This window comes from Durotheca rogersii (assembly GCF_024521655.1).
Source record: "Durotheca rogersii strain YMJ 92031201 chromosome Unknown GGS23scaffold_64, whole genome shotgun sequence".
In the NCBI taxonomy this organism is placed as follows: domain Eukaryota; kingdom Fungi; phylum Ascomycota; class Sordariomycetes; order Xylariales; family Xylariaceae; genus Durotheca; species Durotheca rogersii.
Genome location: NW_026251295.1, coordinates 55,619 through 73,321, shown reverse-complemented (window position 1 = coordinate 73,321; position 17,703 = coordinate 55,619). Strand labels below are relative to the sequence as shown.

At 54.7% G+C, this 17,703-nt stretch overlaps 6 protein-coding genes across 6 annotated transcripts; 2 read left to right on the top strand and 4 right to left on the bottom strand.

The window, feature by feature from the left end:
* Nucleotides 1-913: 913 nt before the first annotated feature.
* On the top strand, nt 914-3,177 carry GGS23DRAFT_590539 (SURF4-domain-containing protein). Its single transcript, XM_051517701.1, has 4 exons — nt 914-1,373; nt 1,544-1,656; nt 1,733-2,226; nt 2,300-3,177. Exons 1-4 carry the CDS (start codon nt 1,213-1,215, stop codon nt 2,435-2,437), a joined length of 906 nt encoding a protein of 301 aa, XP_051367084.1. The 5' UTR covers nt 914-1,212; the 3' UTR covers nt 2,438-3,177.
* Nucleotides 3,178-5,370, bottom strand: GGS23DRAFT_590535 (glycosyltransferase family 57 protein). Its single transcript, XM_051517700.1, has 2 exons — nt 4,916-5,370; nt 3,178-4,807 (listed from the first exon to the last, which is right to left on the bottom strand). The coding sequence occupies exons 1-2, from the start codon at nt 5,145-5,147 to the stop codon at nt 3,258-3,260; spliced, it is 1,782 nt and encodes a 593-aa protein (XP_051367083.1). The 5' UTR covers nt 5,148-5,370; the 3' UTR covers nt 3,178-3,257.
* Nucleotides 5,371-5,398: 28 nt separating this feature from the next.
* On the top strand, nt 5,399-7,761 carry GGS23DRAFT_590531 (uncharacterized protein). Its single transcript, XM_051517699.1, has 2 exons — nt 5,399-6,919; nt 6,987-7,761. Exons 1-2 carry the CDS (start codon nt 5,747-5,749, stop codon nt 7,053-7,055), a joined length of 1,242 nt encoding a protein of 413 aa, XP_051367082.1. The 5' UTR covers nt 5,399-5,746; the 3' UTR covers nt 7,056-7,761.
* A 341-nt stretch (nt 7,762-8,102) lies between these two features.
* Nucleotides 8,103-9,587, bottom strand: GGS23DRAFT_608289 (DNA-directed RNA polymerase; the record flags this gene model as incomplete). Its single annotated transcript, XM_051520183.1, has 4 exons — nt 8,103-8,107; nt 8,223; nt 8,416-9,474; nt 9,528-9,587. The coding sequence occupies 4 exons, from the start codon at nt 9,585-9,587 to the stop codon at nt 8,103-8,105; spliced, it is 1,125 nt and encodes a 374-aa protein (XP_051367081.1).
* Nucleotides 9,588-9,946: 359 nt separating this feature from the next.
* On the bottom strand, nt 9,947-13,515 carry GGS23DRAFT_601581 (ubiquinone biosynthesis hydrox; the record flags this gene model as incomplete). Its single annotated transcript, XM_051519212.1, has 5 exons — nt 9,947-11,268; nt 11,324-11,394; nt 12,299-12,705; nt 12,787-13,333; nt 13,406-13,515. 5 exons carry the CDS (start codon nt 13,513-13,515, stop codon nt 9,947-9,949), a joined length of 2,457 nt encoding a protein of 818 aa, XP_051367080.1.
* Nucleotides 13,516-16,088: 2,573 nt separating this feature from the next.
* On the bottom strand, nt 16,089-17,703 carry GGS23DRAFT_601580 (Ribophorin I; the record flags this gene model as incomplete). The annotated part of the gene is made up of 3 exons (XM_051519211.1): nt 16,089-16,365; nt 16,429-17,280; nt 17,351-17,703. The coding sequence occupies 3 exons, from the start codon at nt 17,701-17,703 to the stop codon at nt 16,089-16,091; spliced, it is 1,482 nt and encodes a 493-aa protein (XP_051367079.1).

Below are 17,703 nucleotides of genomic sequence, written 5' to 3'. Positions count from 1 at the left end.
CTCTAATATATTGTGCTGCGCTGTAGGCAGCTAATACTACGGATGAGTGCTGGCCCTCGTACCTTTGACGACAGGAGCAGTTAGCGCTGAGAAGGGAACCGGATTTTAGTGTTGTGCTGGAGTTGTCCCCTCGGAGGTTACGGGGATTGTATATATATATATATATCAGGTACCTAATGTAAGTCACTCGTGGAGGGCACCTCTAGTGTGTGGCCTGGGCGAGGCTTGTGTCTGCCTATGTATACGGGGCAGCGGGGATACCTCGGCGATGCCAGCTGCCATAGGCGTGGGCCACGTACCCGAGTACCTACCGTCTACTACAGGTACCAGCTCCGTGGGTTTGATAATAGAGGACAGGTTCGATTCCTGACAGCGCTACTTGGTAGTCTCTATTATTTAGCCTATCTGTACCTACCTACCTAGGTACCTACCATAGCGGGATGCCCCCGGGGGTCAAGCAGTCTGGGACGTCACTTTTTTTTTATTTTTACCTCGGATTCCCCCTCCCTAGCTGGCCCATGCGTCTGGGCCACGCCCCCTGGGGCTTTTTTAGCTGGATTGCAGCGTCCCACACTCGGAGGCGGCGTGCCCCAATCTGGCATGTCGGAACCTGGGCGGATGTTTTGGCGGCTTTGCATCATTGTTCAATTGAGGACACGGTTTGTCTAGCACACATTATAAGCTCACTGTCACGGCCTGCAACCGCCAGCAAGCCGAAAGGTAATTGGAACTTATCCACCGCCCACATCCCGCAGCCTTCTTCTTGCTATCTCCGTCTCCGTCGTCGTCGTCGTCGTCGTCGTTAGACAGCCGGCCTACCTGCTCTCGCACGCATCTGTACCCGACGCGCCTCGTCTCGCCCTCTCACCTTCGTCCCCTACATATATTACCGCCTACTTCCGCTGCTGCTCACCCTCTGTCTCCTCCTACTCATTCCACTACCGCTGCCACCTACTCCCCCCTTCACCACTCCTCCATCCTGGGCCCGTTTCCCCGTCTCGATAATTTTCAATCCCAGCCGCTAGGCACCTTTTTTCCCCCAGACTCTGCAGAACTTGCTCTCCCTGCGCCTCTATCTCTCTCTTCCGCTCCCCCTCCCCGCGCGCGCCCCTCGAAGCCTGGCCGAACCTCTCCCTGTCTCTGTCCTCTCCCGCGTCCTCCGCGCCAAAAACAGCTGGCCTGCGCAACATCTACCGCCGAACATCCGACACTATGGCCCAGATCCGAGGCACAGCCGGCTACCATCTCGGCGGCCCCAACCCCTTCGGCGGCCCGAAAACCGAAGCGCCTGACCCGAGTCCCCTGGACGCCATCCGGGAGCAGACCAGTAAGATTGAGGATGTTCTCGACACTATCAGCGAGCCCATCAAGCCGTACGTGTTACCACGTCTTGCCCCGCCTGTACCCTGCCGTCTGCTACGTGCGGCCCCTCTACCCTCCGCTCACAGAAATATCTGCGTACCCGCGCATGCCTATCCATATTGACTTATTAGCTTGAGATTGAGTCTGCCGGCGACGAAGCTAACGCGCGGTTCTACCGTAGATACCTACCAGCCATTGGCCGTTTTCTGATAGTGGTCACATTCCTCGAGGACGCCCTGAGGATCATAACGCAATGGACTGACCAGCTCGTCTACCTGAATTCCTACAGGCACAGTATGTTCCGGCGCCCTCGAAGCGCTGTCACGGACGAAGCCCCATTCTATCCAGCTAACCAACCTTACCCGTGTAGTTCCCAACGGCCTGACGCACTTGTTCCTCATCACCAATGTCGTGACCATGAGCGCCTGCTCCATCCTGGTCATCGCTCGGAAATATTCCGACCACGCCGTTGCCGGTCTCATGGCAGTAGTCGTCACCCAGGCCTTAGGGTATGGCCTGATTTTCGACCTCAACTTCTTCCTCCGAAACCTCTCCGTCATCGGTGGCCTTATCATGGTCCTTTCCGACTCGTGGGTTCGGAAGACCAAGGCCTTCGCCGGCCTACCCCAACTCGACGAGAAGGACCGGAAAATGTACTTCCAGCTGGCCGGCCGCGTGCTGTTGATATTCCTGTTCATCGGGTTTGTCTTCAGTGGAGAGTGGTCCGTCTGGAGGATCGGCGTGTCCGTCATCGGCCTGATTGCTTGCATCATGGTAGTGGTCGGCTTCAAGGCTAAGTTCAGCGCCACTCTCTTAGTCGTCATTCTGAGCATCTTCAACATCTTGGTGAACAACTTCTGGACGGTAAGTTCTTGCGCCCAGTGCCGGGACGGGCTCTCGGGTCGTGGATCGGTTAACCTATTTGCTCCTATTCTAGCTTCACGAGCACCACCCGCACAAGGACTTTGCCAAGTATGACTTCTTCCAGATCTTGTCTATCGTCGGCGGGCTTCTCCTGCTTGTGAACAGCGGCCCTGGCCAATTCAGCATCGACGAGAAGAAGAAGGTCTACTAGGCGGCTACCAGAGTCTGCTGAACCGTAAGAACGTCTACCCACTAGCACTTGGCATCGCGATCACGTAGGACCTAGTCATCTAGCAATGCATGTGCCGATGCCGACTGGGTCATGCATCGTGCGGCGCAACGGGCGTAGAGCGACGGGGCTTTGGATCTTATTTTGGGGGCCGGAAAGGTTCAAGTGAATCGGTCTGGCCTTTTAGCTAGTCTGATGGTGAGCCCCCCCCCTCCCCACGGCAAAAACCCGGAGTAAAAAAAAACCCGGAGAAAGAGATAGTGAGAGAAGAAAGTTGATCAATTCAAGGCAAAAGTGAATTACAGGTCCCCGACATATGTGCATCATGTAATGTATAGGGTCGATATATGTTGGGGCAGTCACGCATAGCCTCGACCAGACGCCTGTATTGAAAAGATGCCAATAGCAAGGCCAAGTCCATTTCTTACCCCGGGAAGAGTAACATAGCGGACGTATCTGTGTGAAGAGGGAGGTTAGGGACGGAGGTTGGGTGCGTGTATTTGAGAGGACAGGAATGGGACGGGGTTGGCGGGTAGCAGTTCAGAAGAGGGGCTACTTGGCAACGTGATGCGCATACCTAGGCCACCTAGGCATCGAAATTACTCGCACCGGAAAAGGTGTCAATGACGAGGGGGACATAAGGCGGCTATGTACGATACGACGTACGGTACTTGGATTATAGACAGATGGGATAATAGGTGCGTGCCGTGAAGGAGGCTTCCAATAGTTAGTCCATAAATGTTCGCATTAACTCAGAAGCGCCGATGTGGGCAGGTTGGTCTATATTTCCCTACACACAAGGTCACTTCGCTTTAAGCTTGCCTTCTTTTGATTTAACCAAGCCCCCAGAGAGAATTCCGCTCTCCTGAACCAACCCCCAGAGGCACCAGGCGTAGCAGAGCGCAAACCCAGCCGCGCCGACGACGACGTTGGCGACGACCCAGAGGTCGGGTTTTTCCGGGGGCGGAGCGACGAAAAAATCCAGGACGTGCCAGGCACCCATGGCGGCGTAGAAACTGCCGTGGACAATGGCGGTCATCCATTGGACCCAGATGTTCTGGCCTTCCTGGAAGTATGCGCTGGTCGACACGGGAGGTAGACCTAGTAAATACGTCCACAAGAGCGTCAAGACGGCGTAAGGCACACGCAGGTCGACCCTTTGGAGCAGCGGGAACATCGTCCAGGCGCCGACGACGTTACCAAATCCAACCCAGGACCTAATCTCCTTTCCCAGCCCTTGCTTTCCCGCGAGGAGTACCGTCATAGGGAGGAGCGGCAGGAGCACACTCTTCTCGTGAACCTGGTAACTGAACAGGAAAAAGCCCCAAGCAGTTGCGCTGAAGGCGTACGGTAGGAGTTCCTTGCGCGGCTGGATGAAGATCAATAGACAGGGTGGAGCGATGACGGCGAGAGTCGACAAGAGCGACGCCCGCTGAAGCAGTTCAACCGGATACCGCCGCAATTTAATGACGACGTTTGCCGCACACCAAAAATTAGCAACCTTATCCTCAAACAGTCCCCGCGCGAAGGGAAACATTCGGTGGATCATCTGGGCCATCTGCTCAAAAACTGGGTAGTAGGGAGCCCCCGTGTCAAGACGATCGGAGAGAGAGGCGAAAAGGGGTAGTGCGGGTCGGGGATCTTCGAGGCCAGGCTGTGCGTCTACGCCTCGGCTAGCATCGTATAGAGTGCCTATGACGATAGGGAGGACGAGGACGGCGAAGGAGGCCAGCGTGACCGCGGCAATTCCCATCAGACGCCCTATATTGATCCGAGGGAACATGCAACTGCCGAGGAGAAAGGCGAATACGGCCGGGGCGTAGTACAGCGCCATCTGCTTGAACCCCAGTGCGGCAACGAAGAAGATGGACGACCACATATACCGTCCTGCCACCATGCTAGACATGCTAGCCAAGACGAAGCCAAGCATCATCGTGTTATACTGGAAATGAACGTGATCAATGAGGATAATAGCAGGCTGCATGAGTATAGCGACAAGTGCCACCGACGCGCTCCACTGGGCCACGCCAGAGAGCTTGCTGTACCTGCGGATAAACACCACGGCGGCTGGTATGTAGACAAGGTACTCGGACACGATAACGGTCGCCCTCATGAATATCTTGAGCGCCGGGTCTTCGAGGCCGCGCGAGGTGTAGAGGGCAAACCACGACGGATCTATGGCAGACCCGACCTTGCCGAGCAGCCAGCTGTGATAGGCGGTCAGGGGGGGGTAATCGAGCCCCCACCACTGCAGGTCGTGAAAGTACCACTGCGATATGGGCAGGCTCGTGGTGATTTCCATCCAATGTCTTTGTGCCTCGTAATCACCGAACATGGGCGGCTTCTGGAAGCCTAGGGCGAGGAGGGCATACGCGTTAGCTAACTTCTGGCCCGGCATGGTCTCTCGGAGGAGAGAAGAAGAGAGCGCGAGCGAGGTCCGGCGGCAGAGGCGAGACGAACCTGAATATCCCCAAAGGCCGGCAGCCCATCTAAACAGGCCGACGACCATGAGGATGAGCGGCAGAACCTCCCATTGCGAAAGGGAGCCCCTGGCAGGCCAGAGGAAGGCGGCCAGAGGAAACGAAGGGCTTCGGACCAGCACTTCGGGCTTGGGGCTGGCGTGGGTGGCAGCGCTATCTGTCTTCTTCGTCTTGCGCCGCGGCTTGTGCGGTGACGGCGAGGCAGAGACCATGGCGCTTTTTCCGTCGATTGGCTAGTTGGCTCATGAGAGAGAGAGAGAGCGCGCGGCTGGGAAGCAGGTCGGACGAGAAGGAGAGAAGCGCTGGATGCTAAGGAGCAGGCGTCCATAGTCATGGAGTAGGTAGGTGAGGTAAAGGTAATGTAGAGGGTAATAGGTGACTAGCAGAGCTTCCAGTGGCAGCGCTGGCAACCGGTTTGTTAACGTGGAGCTTCCCCTACACATGTGGGTACATTAAGAGGTACCTGTAGGTACCTAGGTACCTATATCTCCTAAGGTACAACATATGTACCTAGGTACCTCTATATTAGAGCCCTGCTAACATTCAGTTATCCGGATTGCCGATACTAGAGCAGGGCATCGAGACGTCGGCTTCAATCCCCTACGAATAGAACATGTCATGACGTCTCATTAGGTATTCAACTACGACGGCCTCTACAAATCCTTTCATTTCGGTCTCTTTTTCTCGCTCCTCCCTGAGCCAACTCGCATCCTCCCCACTTACCCAAGGCCTAGCAATCTAAGACTCTCGTCTCGCCACTGTCATTGCCGTTGTCTCGTCGGTGCTCGTATGCTGGAGTGCGCACAATAACATGCCGTTCCCATTCACCCTGCCCACCACATCCTCCTTTGCCTTCTCCTCTAGCTTCGACTGCGAGTCCCATCCCTCGCTGACCCTATACGCCAGCACGCTCCGAGGCGTCGCCAGGGACTCCTTAAAGAAGCACAAGCGGCTCCCTCCTGCATCGCAAGGGCCCAGCCTCCCTACGGTATTATCCAATGTGAATAACTACCTTCCCTACCTCCTTGCCGTCGATGCTGGACTGGGAAACAGGCTAGTTTCTGGCGAGGAGGTCAACGTAACCCCGACCTCTACCCCAGCCATTGAGTGGAGGCCGACTCTGTCAGACCATGCTGTGCCCGGCAAGGAGATGGCCAGGGTCAAGATCCAATCCCTCGAACATGAGCTTCTCTTCGCCCTTTCCACTGTGGGCTACACCCATACCCTCCTTGCTCGCTCTTCGCTACACCCGCTCTACGTCACTTCGGGCTCGCCCCTCAGCAGTCAGGAACGGACCACGGCCATCACCACGGCCACCAAGCATCTACTCGATGCTGCCTCGGTGCATGACTATCTTGCCCGTCGACCCGACGGCCTGGTCCCCAATCCTCCTTGTATGGACATTTCTAAGGCCACCGCCCGTGCCATGTCTTCGCTCGCCCTAGCTGAGGCAACACTACTTGCGGTTCTCAAGGACGACCCTTACCCCGCTGTCGTTGCCCAGGATAGGAACGAAAATGACCGTGAGTGGATGTATAGAGCCCCTGAGATACCCAAGGTTCGCGCCCATCTATTCGCTCGGCTCTGTCTCGCTGCGGCGGATCATGCAGCGCAAGCGTCGTCGTTGTGCCAGTCTCAGGGGAGGGGAACCTCGAGGCTCGACGAAGGACTCTTGCGGTATCTGGAGGACTTTAGAAGAACGAGCCGGGCAAAGGCCTGCCGGTTCTTCGGCATCGATGCCGAACTATCGGGTCAGACCGGGACCGCTCTCGGCTGGCTGCGGTGCGGCCTCCAAGAACTCGGGGTCGAGCCGAGAGAGGCCAAGAGGGGTCCTAGCCTTAGCAAACTAAGGAAAGACTGGTCCGAGAGGAGAGAGGACAAGAAGGTCGAGAGGGGCACTAACTGGGGGGCAGATGCGGGCAGGTTAGAGGAGACCAGGGTCATCGAGATGTTGGATGCAAAATGGACCAAAGTAAACGATACGGTCAGTATCCATCACCCCAACCAGAGTGTGCTTCCACATGGCGACGCGAGGTAACTGAGGCTCACAGCCGGGGACAGATGCTCACTCAGCTCGTCCCGTCACCCGGGACCTTACTGTCCACTCTCCCGTCCGGTAGAGATATACACTCAATCAAGCCCTACCAACCCCTAGAACTTGACAGGGAAGCTCTAGAGGCAATACGCGCCCCCCCGGATCGGATTGGCGATTTCGCGGACGATCAGCAGAGCTCGGATGAGGAGAGGACTGCCATCGACACCGCGACGGGGTCGTTCTTGGGCACTCACCAACACCAAAGCACCAGCACGAGGTCTTATTATTAGTAACGTTCAGACGGTTCCAGCTTCCCATACCTCATCATCTCCACAGCAACGACGGAGGGAATCGTGCCGACGACGACTCTTAATCCCCGAGTCGAGTGACGCGGCCGTTGGCTCCTAAGCACCGCGGTCTCATGGTATCCTACGACCGTAGGAGTGGGAGCCGTCCAGGCCGCCTCGGTAGATGCCACTATCATTAACCCAGCCATCCGAGTCAGGACAAATAGGCTAGTTGGCACATCCACGAGCCTCTTCACCTGCTGACGCGCAATTCAGGGTACTCTGTACATGTCGTAGTCGCCGCCGACTTCCAACTACCACACGCATGCCCAGAGGCTTTGGCGATCTATCTACCGGCTCGCCAGCTACTGCTTGACAACAAGGTGCGAGTCAGCTTAGACCGGTGGCCTATCAGGAAGTTCAATCGGTACCCGTCGCTCTATCCCTTCCTCATAAAACCTAAGAGGTGAGGAAAAGATATATATATATATATATATATATATAATTGTCAAGCAACCCGATACATATATCCTCGGAGGAACCCACAAAAGGGGCTACCACCGAGGCTTTCTGTACTTTTAATACCTCGACGGATATTGCCCGCTTACATGTACTCCATACTAATCACATCGCTCGCGAGAAGTCCTACCGATACACCTCCCTCCCTCCCCCTACCCGCCTCTACTATACAGAGGGAGACCCTTAGCGCTTGTGCTAGCTCTCTACCCAGCCGCAACTAGATGGCCGTTGCTCCCGCTATACTCACCCACCGTTTATGCTGTTCAGATTCGGGTATTTCCTTGTTTTCAGTTAGGATGGACGTAACCAGGACCATTTGCAACAAACTAAGCTTTCAACCTATATACGTAGACGAGTGATCCAGTCACCATGAAGCGTTTAGGAGCGTCTACTTGCAGATTTCGGTACGTCAATGATTAACGTGTGTGTGGACTTCAGTTAAACACCCTAAATCATCTCTATACGCCCCCCAGGTACCTCCCCCTCGAGGTGTAAGTGGTGAGGACTGTCTAGGTCTACTTTCGTTCTCGTTTACTTTTCCTCGCAAACGCTATCCCTCCATGGCGCCACAAAAAAAAGGTGTACCTTACCAACCCATCATATCTCAGTAAGTGCAAGCCATGTTTGTATCTTTGTAACCTGGGGCTTGAGTACTTGGCACTTCTTCTTGAGTGCCTTTACCGCCTCCATGAACAGCTCGTCACTATCCCACTGGCCTGTGCTCTCTATCGAGAAGATGAAGTGATCCTTCTTCCGCCCGAGCTTGACCTTGCCCTCGAATTCGGGGTGCCGCAGTACCTCCCGACTGACGGTGTCACGCATCGGGTCCTTCACCACTGCCTTCATCTCGCCCTCGTGGCCCTCGTAGCCACTGCCGCGGGTCCTGGCCTCCTGCCTCGTGACCGGCTCCAGCCCTATGACACCCGGCATGAAGCAGTTGGCGAATTTCTTCGCGTCCTCCCCTAGGATCGGCTTCGTAATCTTGATGGTGGGCATCAGACAGTAACTGGCTGTGGCTACAGGCGACCACTTGGCGTGATCCCAGCCGTATCCCTTGTGCATGTGCATCTCGATGTCCAACTCCTGGCCCGGCCGCATCTTGGCAATTAAAATGTCGGGGTTCAGGGCCCGGATGGCATCTTCCCCAGAGAAGAATTCGCCCTGCCTGCCAAGCGGCTCGAACGTGATGTCCTTGGCGTATACGCAAGCGTTGTGGTACAGCTCCTTGGGATCCGTCGAATCGGCGGGTGCATCCTTCTTGTGAGTGCACTGAGCGACGAGCTTGAGGCGTATAGTGTTCGTGTCGAAGGTGGTGGCGTACGCCTCCTCGCCTTCGGCCGGTTTCCTCCAGAACCGGAGGAAATCCCGGATGCCCTTCTTCCCACCGGTGAACGGGATGAGGCCGAGCCTGTGGGCGAGAACCTCGTCTTGGATGACCGACGTATTGTTGTGCACGAAGACAATGTCGATGGCGAGGGTGGGTATCTCGGCGATGAGTATGCGGCGGAAGGCGTTAGCAATGGAGGCGTCAATGCCGATGAGGGAGAATTGAGATTCGAACTGCCGATTCTCGTGCCACTGGACCTGGAAGCTCTGACTAAACGCCTCCTTGTCCCACGCATGCTCTTCGTTTGCAAAGTTATCGGGGTAATCGTCCGAGACGGTATTGGTAATCGTCTCCTTGTTTATGCCTATGATCTGGCAGAAATGTTAACCGAGTCGAGGCTAAGCTAGGCTAGGCTCTAACATACGTTACGGTCTTCGAGATCCTGTGCGCTGGCAGGTCGTCGCCTCCCCGACGAGGGTGCCATGATGCGTGGTATGGCTGGTTGTTGGTCTCGAGCGAGGTGAATGGACAAATGCGAGCTGAGGAATGGGTGTGGAGGGAAAAAAGAGGGAACTTGGTAAAAGCGACTTTCTCAGATCTGCCCTTTATCGATTGCTTATCGATATCCCATCCCAGATACTGGAGGGGACACTAGGAACACCCCCCTTCTTAAATTGGTCCACCCCTCTAGCTTCAGGCATGCATTCTCAAGGGGGCGGGTAATTCTCGAGAATGGCCACATGCGGAGGAGGCCATGTATCGTACACCCACATCCACAATATACCTACCTACGCAGTGGCGAGCTTGTAAGCATGGCTTGCCATAGTATAGGCGGTCATTTGCTTAGAATAGTTTAATTCCGTTGCCCGCTGCTTGTTCCATCATGAAGCGCTTTACGGGCCCCATGGCGTTGATCGCATTGAGCCCCAGCGTCCTCAGAGGGACCAAGGGACCGCTGCCGACGGAATAGATCTTGCTCATCTTGTCGCACACTCCCAGGAGGACGTGGTTCGGCCTGTACCGCTCTGCGCTGTACGGCTCAAGGGACATGCGAGAGCCGATATCTTGGCCGTGCGCCACCGCGTACTCGATCGTCCGCGCCAGGCTCTCGACGTCGCCTTGACCCTGGTTCAGTCCCTGCCCAGCGAGCGGGTGGATCGTGTGGGCCGCGTCGCCTACGAGCGCCACCCGCTCGCCAATGTATGTGTCCGCGTGCCGCATCTTTAGCGGAAACGAGGCCACTGTGCCATCCTGAACACCCACCACCATCTGTGGTATAACATGGTGGTCAAAGGTCGTGTGCTGCAGCCTCCACGACAGCTCCTCTTCCTGGCCCGAGCCTAGCGTGTGCATGAATTCGAGGTCTACGGGCCTGAGCCGGAAAGCTGCGTTGACGAGCGCGACTAAGTCGCGCGCCGAAAGACTCTTTAGCACCGCAGCATTCGAGGGCGTCGTCGACCAGACGAGGGTCGAGTAGTTCCCCGGTAGGGGTAGCATGGCGACGGGACCTGTTGGCAGAAATCTCTGATACGCAACCTTCGTCGCGTCTCCGCCCCAGCCGGCACCCTCAAGCTCCAATGTCGCTACGACGCCATGTCGCTCGTAGTCCCACCCCCTGCTCTCGATCCCCGCAAACGTCCGCACGGGACTGTTAGGACCATCGGCACCTACGAGCAGCCGCGCAGCAAGCTGCTTTCCGTCATCGAGGCGGACTATCGGCCACTCACGAAGGTCCACACTTTCGGTCTCCTCTCCAAGCACGATATCCGTGACCTTAGCTTTATCAATTACCGACACGCCACCTAGCTCGTGCAGCTGGCGCATCAACCCAAACGTCAGGTTCAGGTTCTCCACCATATACGCGATGGCCTCGACATCCGCTCCATCCCCGTCCCTTCCCGTCGCCTGTGTGCTAGATGCCCACTCGAACTCGATCCTCGCATCTGTGACGCCATCCCAGACCTGCATCTCGTGGTACGGCTGTACCCTGGCCCGCTGCATGTGGTCCCACACGCCGATCGAGGCGAGGAAGCGTACAGATTTAGGCGTTAGCGAGCTGCACCGGTTTGAGTACCGGTCGTGCGGCATCTGCCAGGCGCGGGTCTTGGCTAGGTCCTGGGCCTCAACAAGGGCGACGCGTAAGCCAGCAGTGGTGGGGTTCGACCCTGCGTACCTCGTCTCAGTTCGTGTAGAATCATCGGTACGGGGCGGCAGACTCACGGAGCGCGGTGAGCAGACTTAGGCCCGCAGGCCCACCGCCGACGCATACAACATCGTAGATGTCCAGCGGCCTAGAGCCGGCCCCGGTAGTATACGATCTAGCCGACTGGGGAGGGAAAGGTCGGCTACACCCCCTACATAGGCTCAAAAGTGGCTTTCGAAGCTGGGTTCTGCGCAAAGCGGTATTGCTATTCATCTTGTTGAAGCGCAGTCTCTCGGTTTCTTCAAAGTGTCAAAGCCGTAAGTAGGTAGAATGACATTTGCCTATTCACATACTACTTAGGTAGGTATTACTAGTGATATACTTGCGCTGAATTACCTTCTTATACTTTGTTAAATCTATTAAAACCTCGTTTTATATAAATATAATTTAGAGTTTCTAACGAGTTCAACTCTGTTACGTTTTTATTATATTATTAAATTATATAAAATATTTATATTATTTATTAATTTCAAAAAATAATAATAAATATATAATTAATTTTAAATTAATATATAATAATTATATTATTAAACATTTTATAATTAATTTTATTATAATGAAATATTAATTTATAATTAAATACTTACTTATAATTTATTATTATTAAAAAGCTAATAAAATAATTATATATATAAAGATTATTAACTTCATAAGGTACTGTAATTAATTTTATTACTTAGGTAGGTATAGTATCAGCTGAAAGCTACCTAATTATACCTAGGTACCCTCCTCTCCCCCGTTACGGCATTTAAGCGAGTGTAGATAAAAACTCGCGTCGCCGGCCCCTCCTCCTGTACTTTTAAGTGTGCGGCCCGAGGCCAGTCCAACAAGACGATAACGCAGATACATTAACCCATTCAATGTTTCTCTCACGAACTTTTATTTTGGTACGAGTCGGCCCAACTCTCTCTTAGCCGAATTCCCAGCGTGGCATGCGCAAGCCATGGTGCCTATAGTATCGCATGTTCTTAGGCATGCCTGCTCGTGTTTACTCGGCACCGTTGAGGATGGGGCTCTCGTCAGATGCTCCTCGAGAGCCCGGTTTGCCCTCATCAGCAGATGGCCAGCGAATGGCACCGGACATCATAGACGCCTCGCCCCCTCCTGGCCCCCTATCACCGTGCCCAGCCGCGACAATCCCGATAGCGCCGTCTCCGTCTGAGTCGAGGCCGCCAGCATGCACTTCCCAGCTCTTGAGGTCATCCTCCGCGTCATTGAGTACCTGCCGCGAGGCCGTTCTGTTCTGGTAAACGCGCCTCGGGTCGCCCGGTGTCACAGGCGAGTCATCCAAGAGGTCGAGTAGACGACGGCCGTGTCTGGCGAGGAGGATCTGCTTTTCTGCGCGCTCGATGACGGCGACAAATTCCATGTCGTAGGCTTCTTTCAGCTTATTACGGGTCTACGCTCGCGCGTTCACACGACGCGTCAGTTAGTGGCTTCGCCCACCGACCACCATACCAGGAAACTCGGGGGTACATACAACATTTGTCAGCTGGGCCTCAGCAACCAAATTCTCCGCCTCCGCCCTGACTAGCTCCTGCTCCAGAACGACAAGGCGCGCGCTCTGAGAATCCCTGAGCTTGAGCCTCTGTATCTCGTCTGCAATCTTGCTTTTCGCGTCGCGGCTGGGTTGGACACTCCTCTCGGTATTGCGAATGGTTTTGAGAAGGCCGCGCGCCTCATCGAGCGTATGGGCATAAGCTTCCTCTTGGGCGCCGAGCTCAGACAGCACGACACCCACCTTGTCACTGATGTCGGAGACGGCGTCGTCACGCGTCTGCTCGCCCCATTCCGACAGTTGCCTCGCCACAACCTCGCGCTCGCGTCCCGCCGCCTCATGCGCCGATACCAGGCTGTTGGTTGACTTGATAAGCTGGTACAGCCGCCGCGACAGCTCAGGCTGAATCGAGCCGCGTAAAGACGCGAACGAGAATCCCTTGTTGCGTCGCGGTACAGGCGAAGATGCCGGTATCGGCTGCCCTACCGCGGCATTTCCCTTATTCGAGCGAATGGAGAGCGAACGGTTCCTAGGGTAGACCTAGATGTTAGCTGCCTGTGTTTTCCCGCTGTTATAACCTAAGCCCCGCAGGACGTTTTACATGTAAGTCAAGGCTGGGAATCGAGTATTGCCCTTGCAGCTCAGCTGTGACATCCTCTCGAGCTCTGATACGCCTTTCGAATTGCCGTCGAGGAGTGGGAAATCATTCATGGCCTACATGGTACGTTCAGGGTGATGCTCCTTGCACCAGGGTCGGCCTTCGGTTGATTATAGGGTGAGCAACTACCGAACTGGTTAGTTAGCTGCTCCCTATCGTCTCCTTCTCTTCCCCTCTCGCTTCCTCGTTGACTCTCGCGTACGTCTTCCCCATTGTGGCAACCAGCCAGCCTCCGAACCTAGGCTTTCCCAGAATGCCACTTTCCAAGGAGGGAACGGTTGGTCTCCCCCCTCCCCCACGCAAAAATGGGCACACGCGAGACGGAGGGAAGGAAAGGGAAATCGTATGCTCCGAGGATGTCAGCAAGGCACTCGTTCGACTTACTATTTGGTCCCTCCCAGGTAGACGAGATGCAATGTTACCGTTCTCGGTGGGGCGAATTATCGTCTTGCAGTGCGTATGCAGGATGGTATCATTCCCGCTGCCCGCTCTAGCAGGGATCTGTGGAGGGGCGAACCAATGCGAGCCAGGCAGCTAGTTATCTGTCTCGATGTCTGTGGCCATCCAACTTGTCAGTCCTTGGAGGGCGGCAGCTTGGGGGTGCGTACGTAGACTGGGCCGAGTAATGGGGAATGTCGAACAAGCAAGCAGGGAAAGAGAAAGAAAAAGATGAATCCCGTAGGAACCGGCTTTGGTTGTAACAGAGAGGGGGTGCTGGGCGACGCCATGTCATCTGCGAGGAGATGCTCCGTTTTGGGTGTTGCACGAGGGGAACCCGTCACCCACGGTCCGAGGCGGTCATCGCATTCTATACCTAGGTACCTACCTAGCTGCCTACCTATGACGTCGGTAAAGAGCTACTAGTGAGATCATGATACCTACATGTTTCCGCGCCTTCTATGATGTCATTTTTCGGAGCTACACCTAGGTATAGGTATAGGTATATCCATTTGTCTTGACATTAACTTGAACAGATGTATTCTACCCATCCACCCACGCTTGATTTGGGGTTTGCCTGCAATTCAGCGTGCCCAATATTATCCGTCTCGGACCCCCTAGGTACATAGTGACGCCATCCCCCCCCCCCCCAACAACGTCAAGTCGTCAGGATAAGGGACGCTACACCTGCCGCCAGCAACGGCGACCACGGAAACCTGGAGAGTTGTCTGCCTGTTGATCGAACAAGAGCACTCTAGTGCCCGGCACCGCTTTCCGGGGAGGAGAAGGATGACATCTTAGTGGTATCTTGTCTGGCTCGCCCTCTCGTACACAACTGGGCCCCCGTGCCGGTAACTAGTGGCGCTCACACGTGGGCTATGATGCGAATGATAACTAGCCCTCGGAATCGCCGAGCGATGTTGATGGTGGTGGTGCTGGTGGTGCCCGTGATGCGGTCTCACGGGAACGTACTCTTCGTGGTAGTAGTACTTGGCCCGCGAGGGCTCGGCGCGGAAGCACATTTAGGCCTTCCCAGAAACGGCACTCCGGTGCAGGCTGTCAGAAAGGAGCCGTGGGCGAATCCGGTATTCGAGTAGTCGTCACTTGGACTTGTCGAGAAGACCCGCGGTGAGTGACCACCCAATCCCCCGAGGGTATGGGATGTGGAGGTATAGACGTAGGTAGTCAAGTGCTGGGCAATTTTCGACGCTTTCTGGCGAATTCAAAGAAATACCTAGCGGGGCAGCAGCCTTGCATCCGATGTGGTGGATGCTGAGAGACTCGGGGAGGGTCGACTGGGCCTTTATTTATCTCCCATCTGCCCGAGTCATGGTAGGACTAAAATGTAGGTTATGTCACCCCCCCCCCCTAGCTCCCCCTTCTTGCCCTCTTCCCTTCCTTGCTTAAGCTGCAACAGGAGCCACAGCCACGACGTCCAACCCCCCCCCCCCCCCCAAGAGCCTTACCTATAAAGCCGGCCATATCGTTAGCCAGTCTACTACCCAGACAGTTCGAGGGCTGAACATAAGCAAGCCATATATGACCTAACCTACACCACGGTGGCAACAGTAACAAGCATGGAAGAGGCGGGTCGAGGTAGCGGTTAACAAGGTGCCGATCCTAGCAACATTGCGTCTAGCCGTCAAGCCCATAGTTATCCATACGGATACCAATGTCTGTCGGCTGGCACCCCCTCCCCTCCTGGTGCCTTGGGGTTGGGTAGTAAACCTGCCCCCCCATGTACCACTTGTAGCAGGTATACAGATGCCTGCGTGCGTCTACATAGACCCGAGGCTCAACCAACGCGTCTGCTGCTGCGTATTTTGCATTGGCATTGCTGAGACCCTGTACAACAGTCCGGTGGGGATTCTTGTAGCGGGCCTATTCGCAGGCTAACTCGGCCATTCAGATATACCGAAAACGGTGTGAGGTTATCCCCATTCACCTCAGCGCATGCCGCCAAGCCAGGGTCCTCATAGGGAGGGGATTGATTAAAGTGCAAATGAGAAGGAAATGCGTCAAAGTCGTATTCTTCATGCTGGACCTGTGTGCCTTAAGCTAAGCAACCTTCCCCCCTCCTCCTCCTTAGGGCTGTTTATGCTACGCTCAGATCCCATGGAAACCCTGTACTGTACACGATGTGCGTCGCGCCTCCCGCCCTCCTTCCCCTGGGGAAGTCAAAGGTCTTTTATGTTGTCGAAAACTTGACATTCACTTTTGAGACAACCCACATTCCGACGAATACCGCCATCGTGCTGGCAAATACTATCAATGGCTTCCGAAGGCTCGCCGCTATCGAATAGTCGTAGGAGACGACCAAATCGCGGTCTCGGAAGTCGTCTGCCAAGTTCTTTGCCTTAATTGTTAGGACTGTTCGGCCAATGGTGTCCAGATATATCTTTTGTAGATCAACCGTATAATGTGTAATGGCGGACCCGGGAATATTTGTGTAGAACCGAACGTTCCTGAAAGGTGACGGTTAGTATATATCTGCGTCGACGTAGCGCAAGTCACAGGGGGGCACATACTCGGCGCCCTCTGGCAAGAAAACACGAATCTGTATACGCTCAAACGAGATGCCTTCCGACTGCTTAGGCCCCTCGATAAAGGGCACGTTCAACAGATAGCTATCGCCAGACTGCTTCCTCAAGAAGTGCCTCGAGTCGGCGTTCCATCCGATCGTGAAGGGATACTTCCAACCGCCAAAAACGGGATACCGGGGTTTGAGTTCAAGAACGGCCTCTCGCCTATTAGAACGGAAGCGCGACGTAGATACATTGCCAATGGCATCTGTAAAATACGCATCCTTACTTCCAATCCGGAGGGGGAACTTCATCTCTTTTAGAGCGTACGTCTGCGGGTTGAAGTACTGGGACTGCGCCCATTTGACTCTGTTGAACTGCGACGAGAGGTTCGCGCCTTGATTGTGGAGAGTATATCGCTCCTCGAACGCGATATTGCCGCCCCAATGGCTGACCTCAACGTCCCGCTCTAGCTCTGACACGTGCGTTACTGGTTTCGTAAACTCGTACCGTACTGTGACAGGAGATACCGCGCCGGCTGGGACTTCGAGGAAAGGGCCATAGGTTAGCTTCGACCCTTGCTTCTGAGGAAACTCTTTAGTCTCTCCGCTACCAGCGATCCTAGTATAGTCCGGGATATCAGAGGATGGAAATTTAACCTCCGTCTTCTGCTTCAACGTGGGATAGACTGATGGGCAGTATGCTGAGAAATGGTAGACAAGGTATTGCTTGTCAGACTGCTCAATAGCGGTTGGCAATGGCGCAAAAGCATTAAGAAGGTAGAAGGAAATTCCTAGCGTCTGTTGACCTTTTACTGGCAATGGTGTAGGTAGTCGAATGCGGTAGTATTGAGTATCGCTAAGGATACAAGACGTCAACAGAAGAGAAGGGCGGCGGGAGAGAAGTCTAGGAGGTAATGTTTTCATACCTCTGTCTGTCGAATTCAACAGCTTCCACGGAAAACCCCAACAAGCTGGCATCTTTCCTATCCTTAACCTCAATGCCTCCTACATTCTTGACCTGGCCTCGCATAAAAGGGAGGAAGTATTCATCCTGCGGTTCTGTTGACGTATTCTCAATCAGAACATTGATGGACTCTTTTGCGAAGTTCTTCTCCAGAGAGATGACATGCACCAAGTTGGCATTCTTGAAGACCTGCGGCGGTTTGAAGGTAGCCGGGAGGGTGATCTTGGACGACAATGACGGCTGAGATATGTTGATTGCGCCAAGTGCCTGCGAGACCAAGAAGCACGCTGCTGCTGAGACTGCAGTAAACTTCAT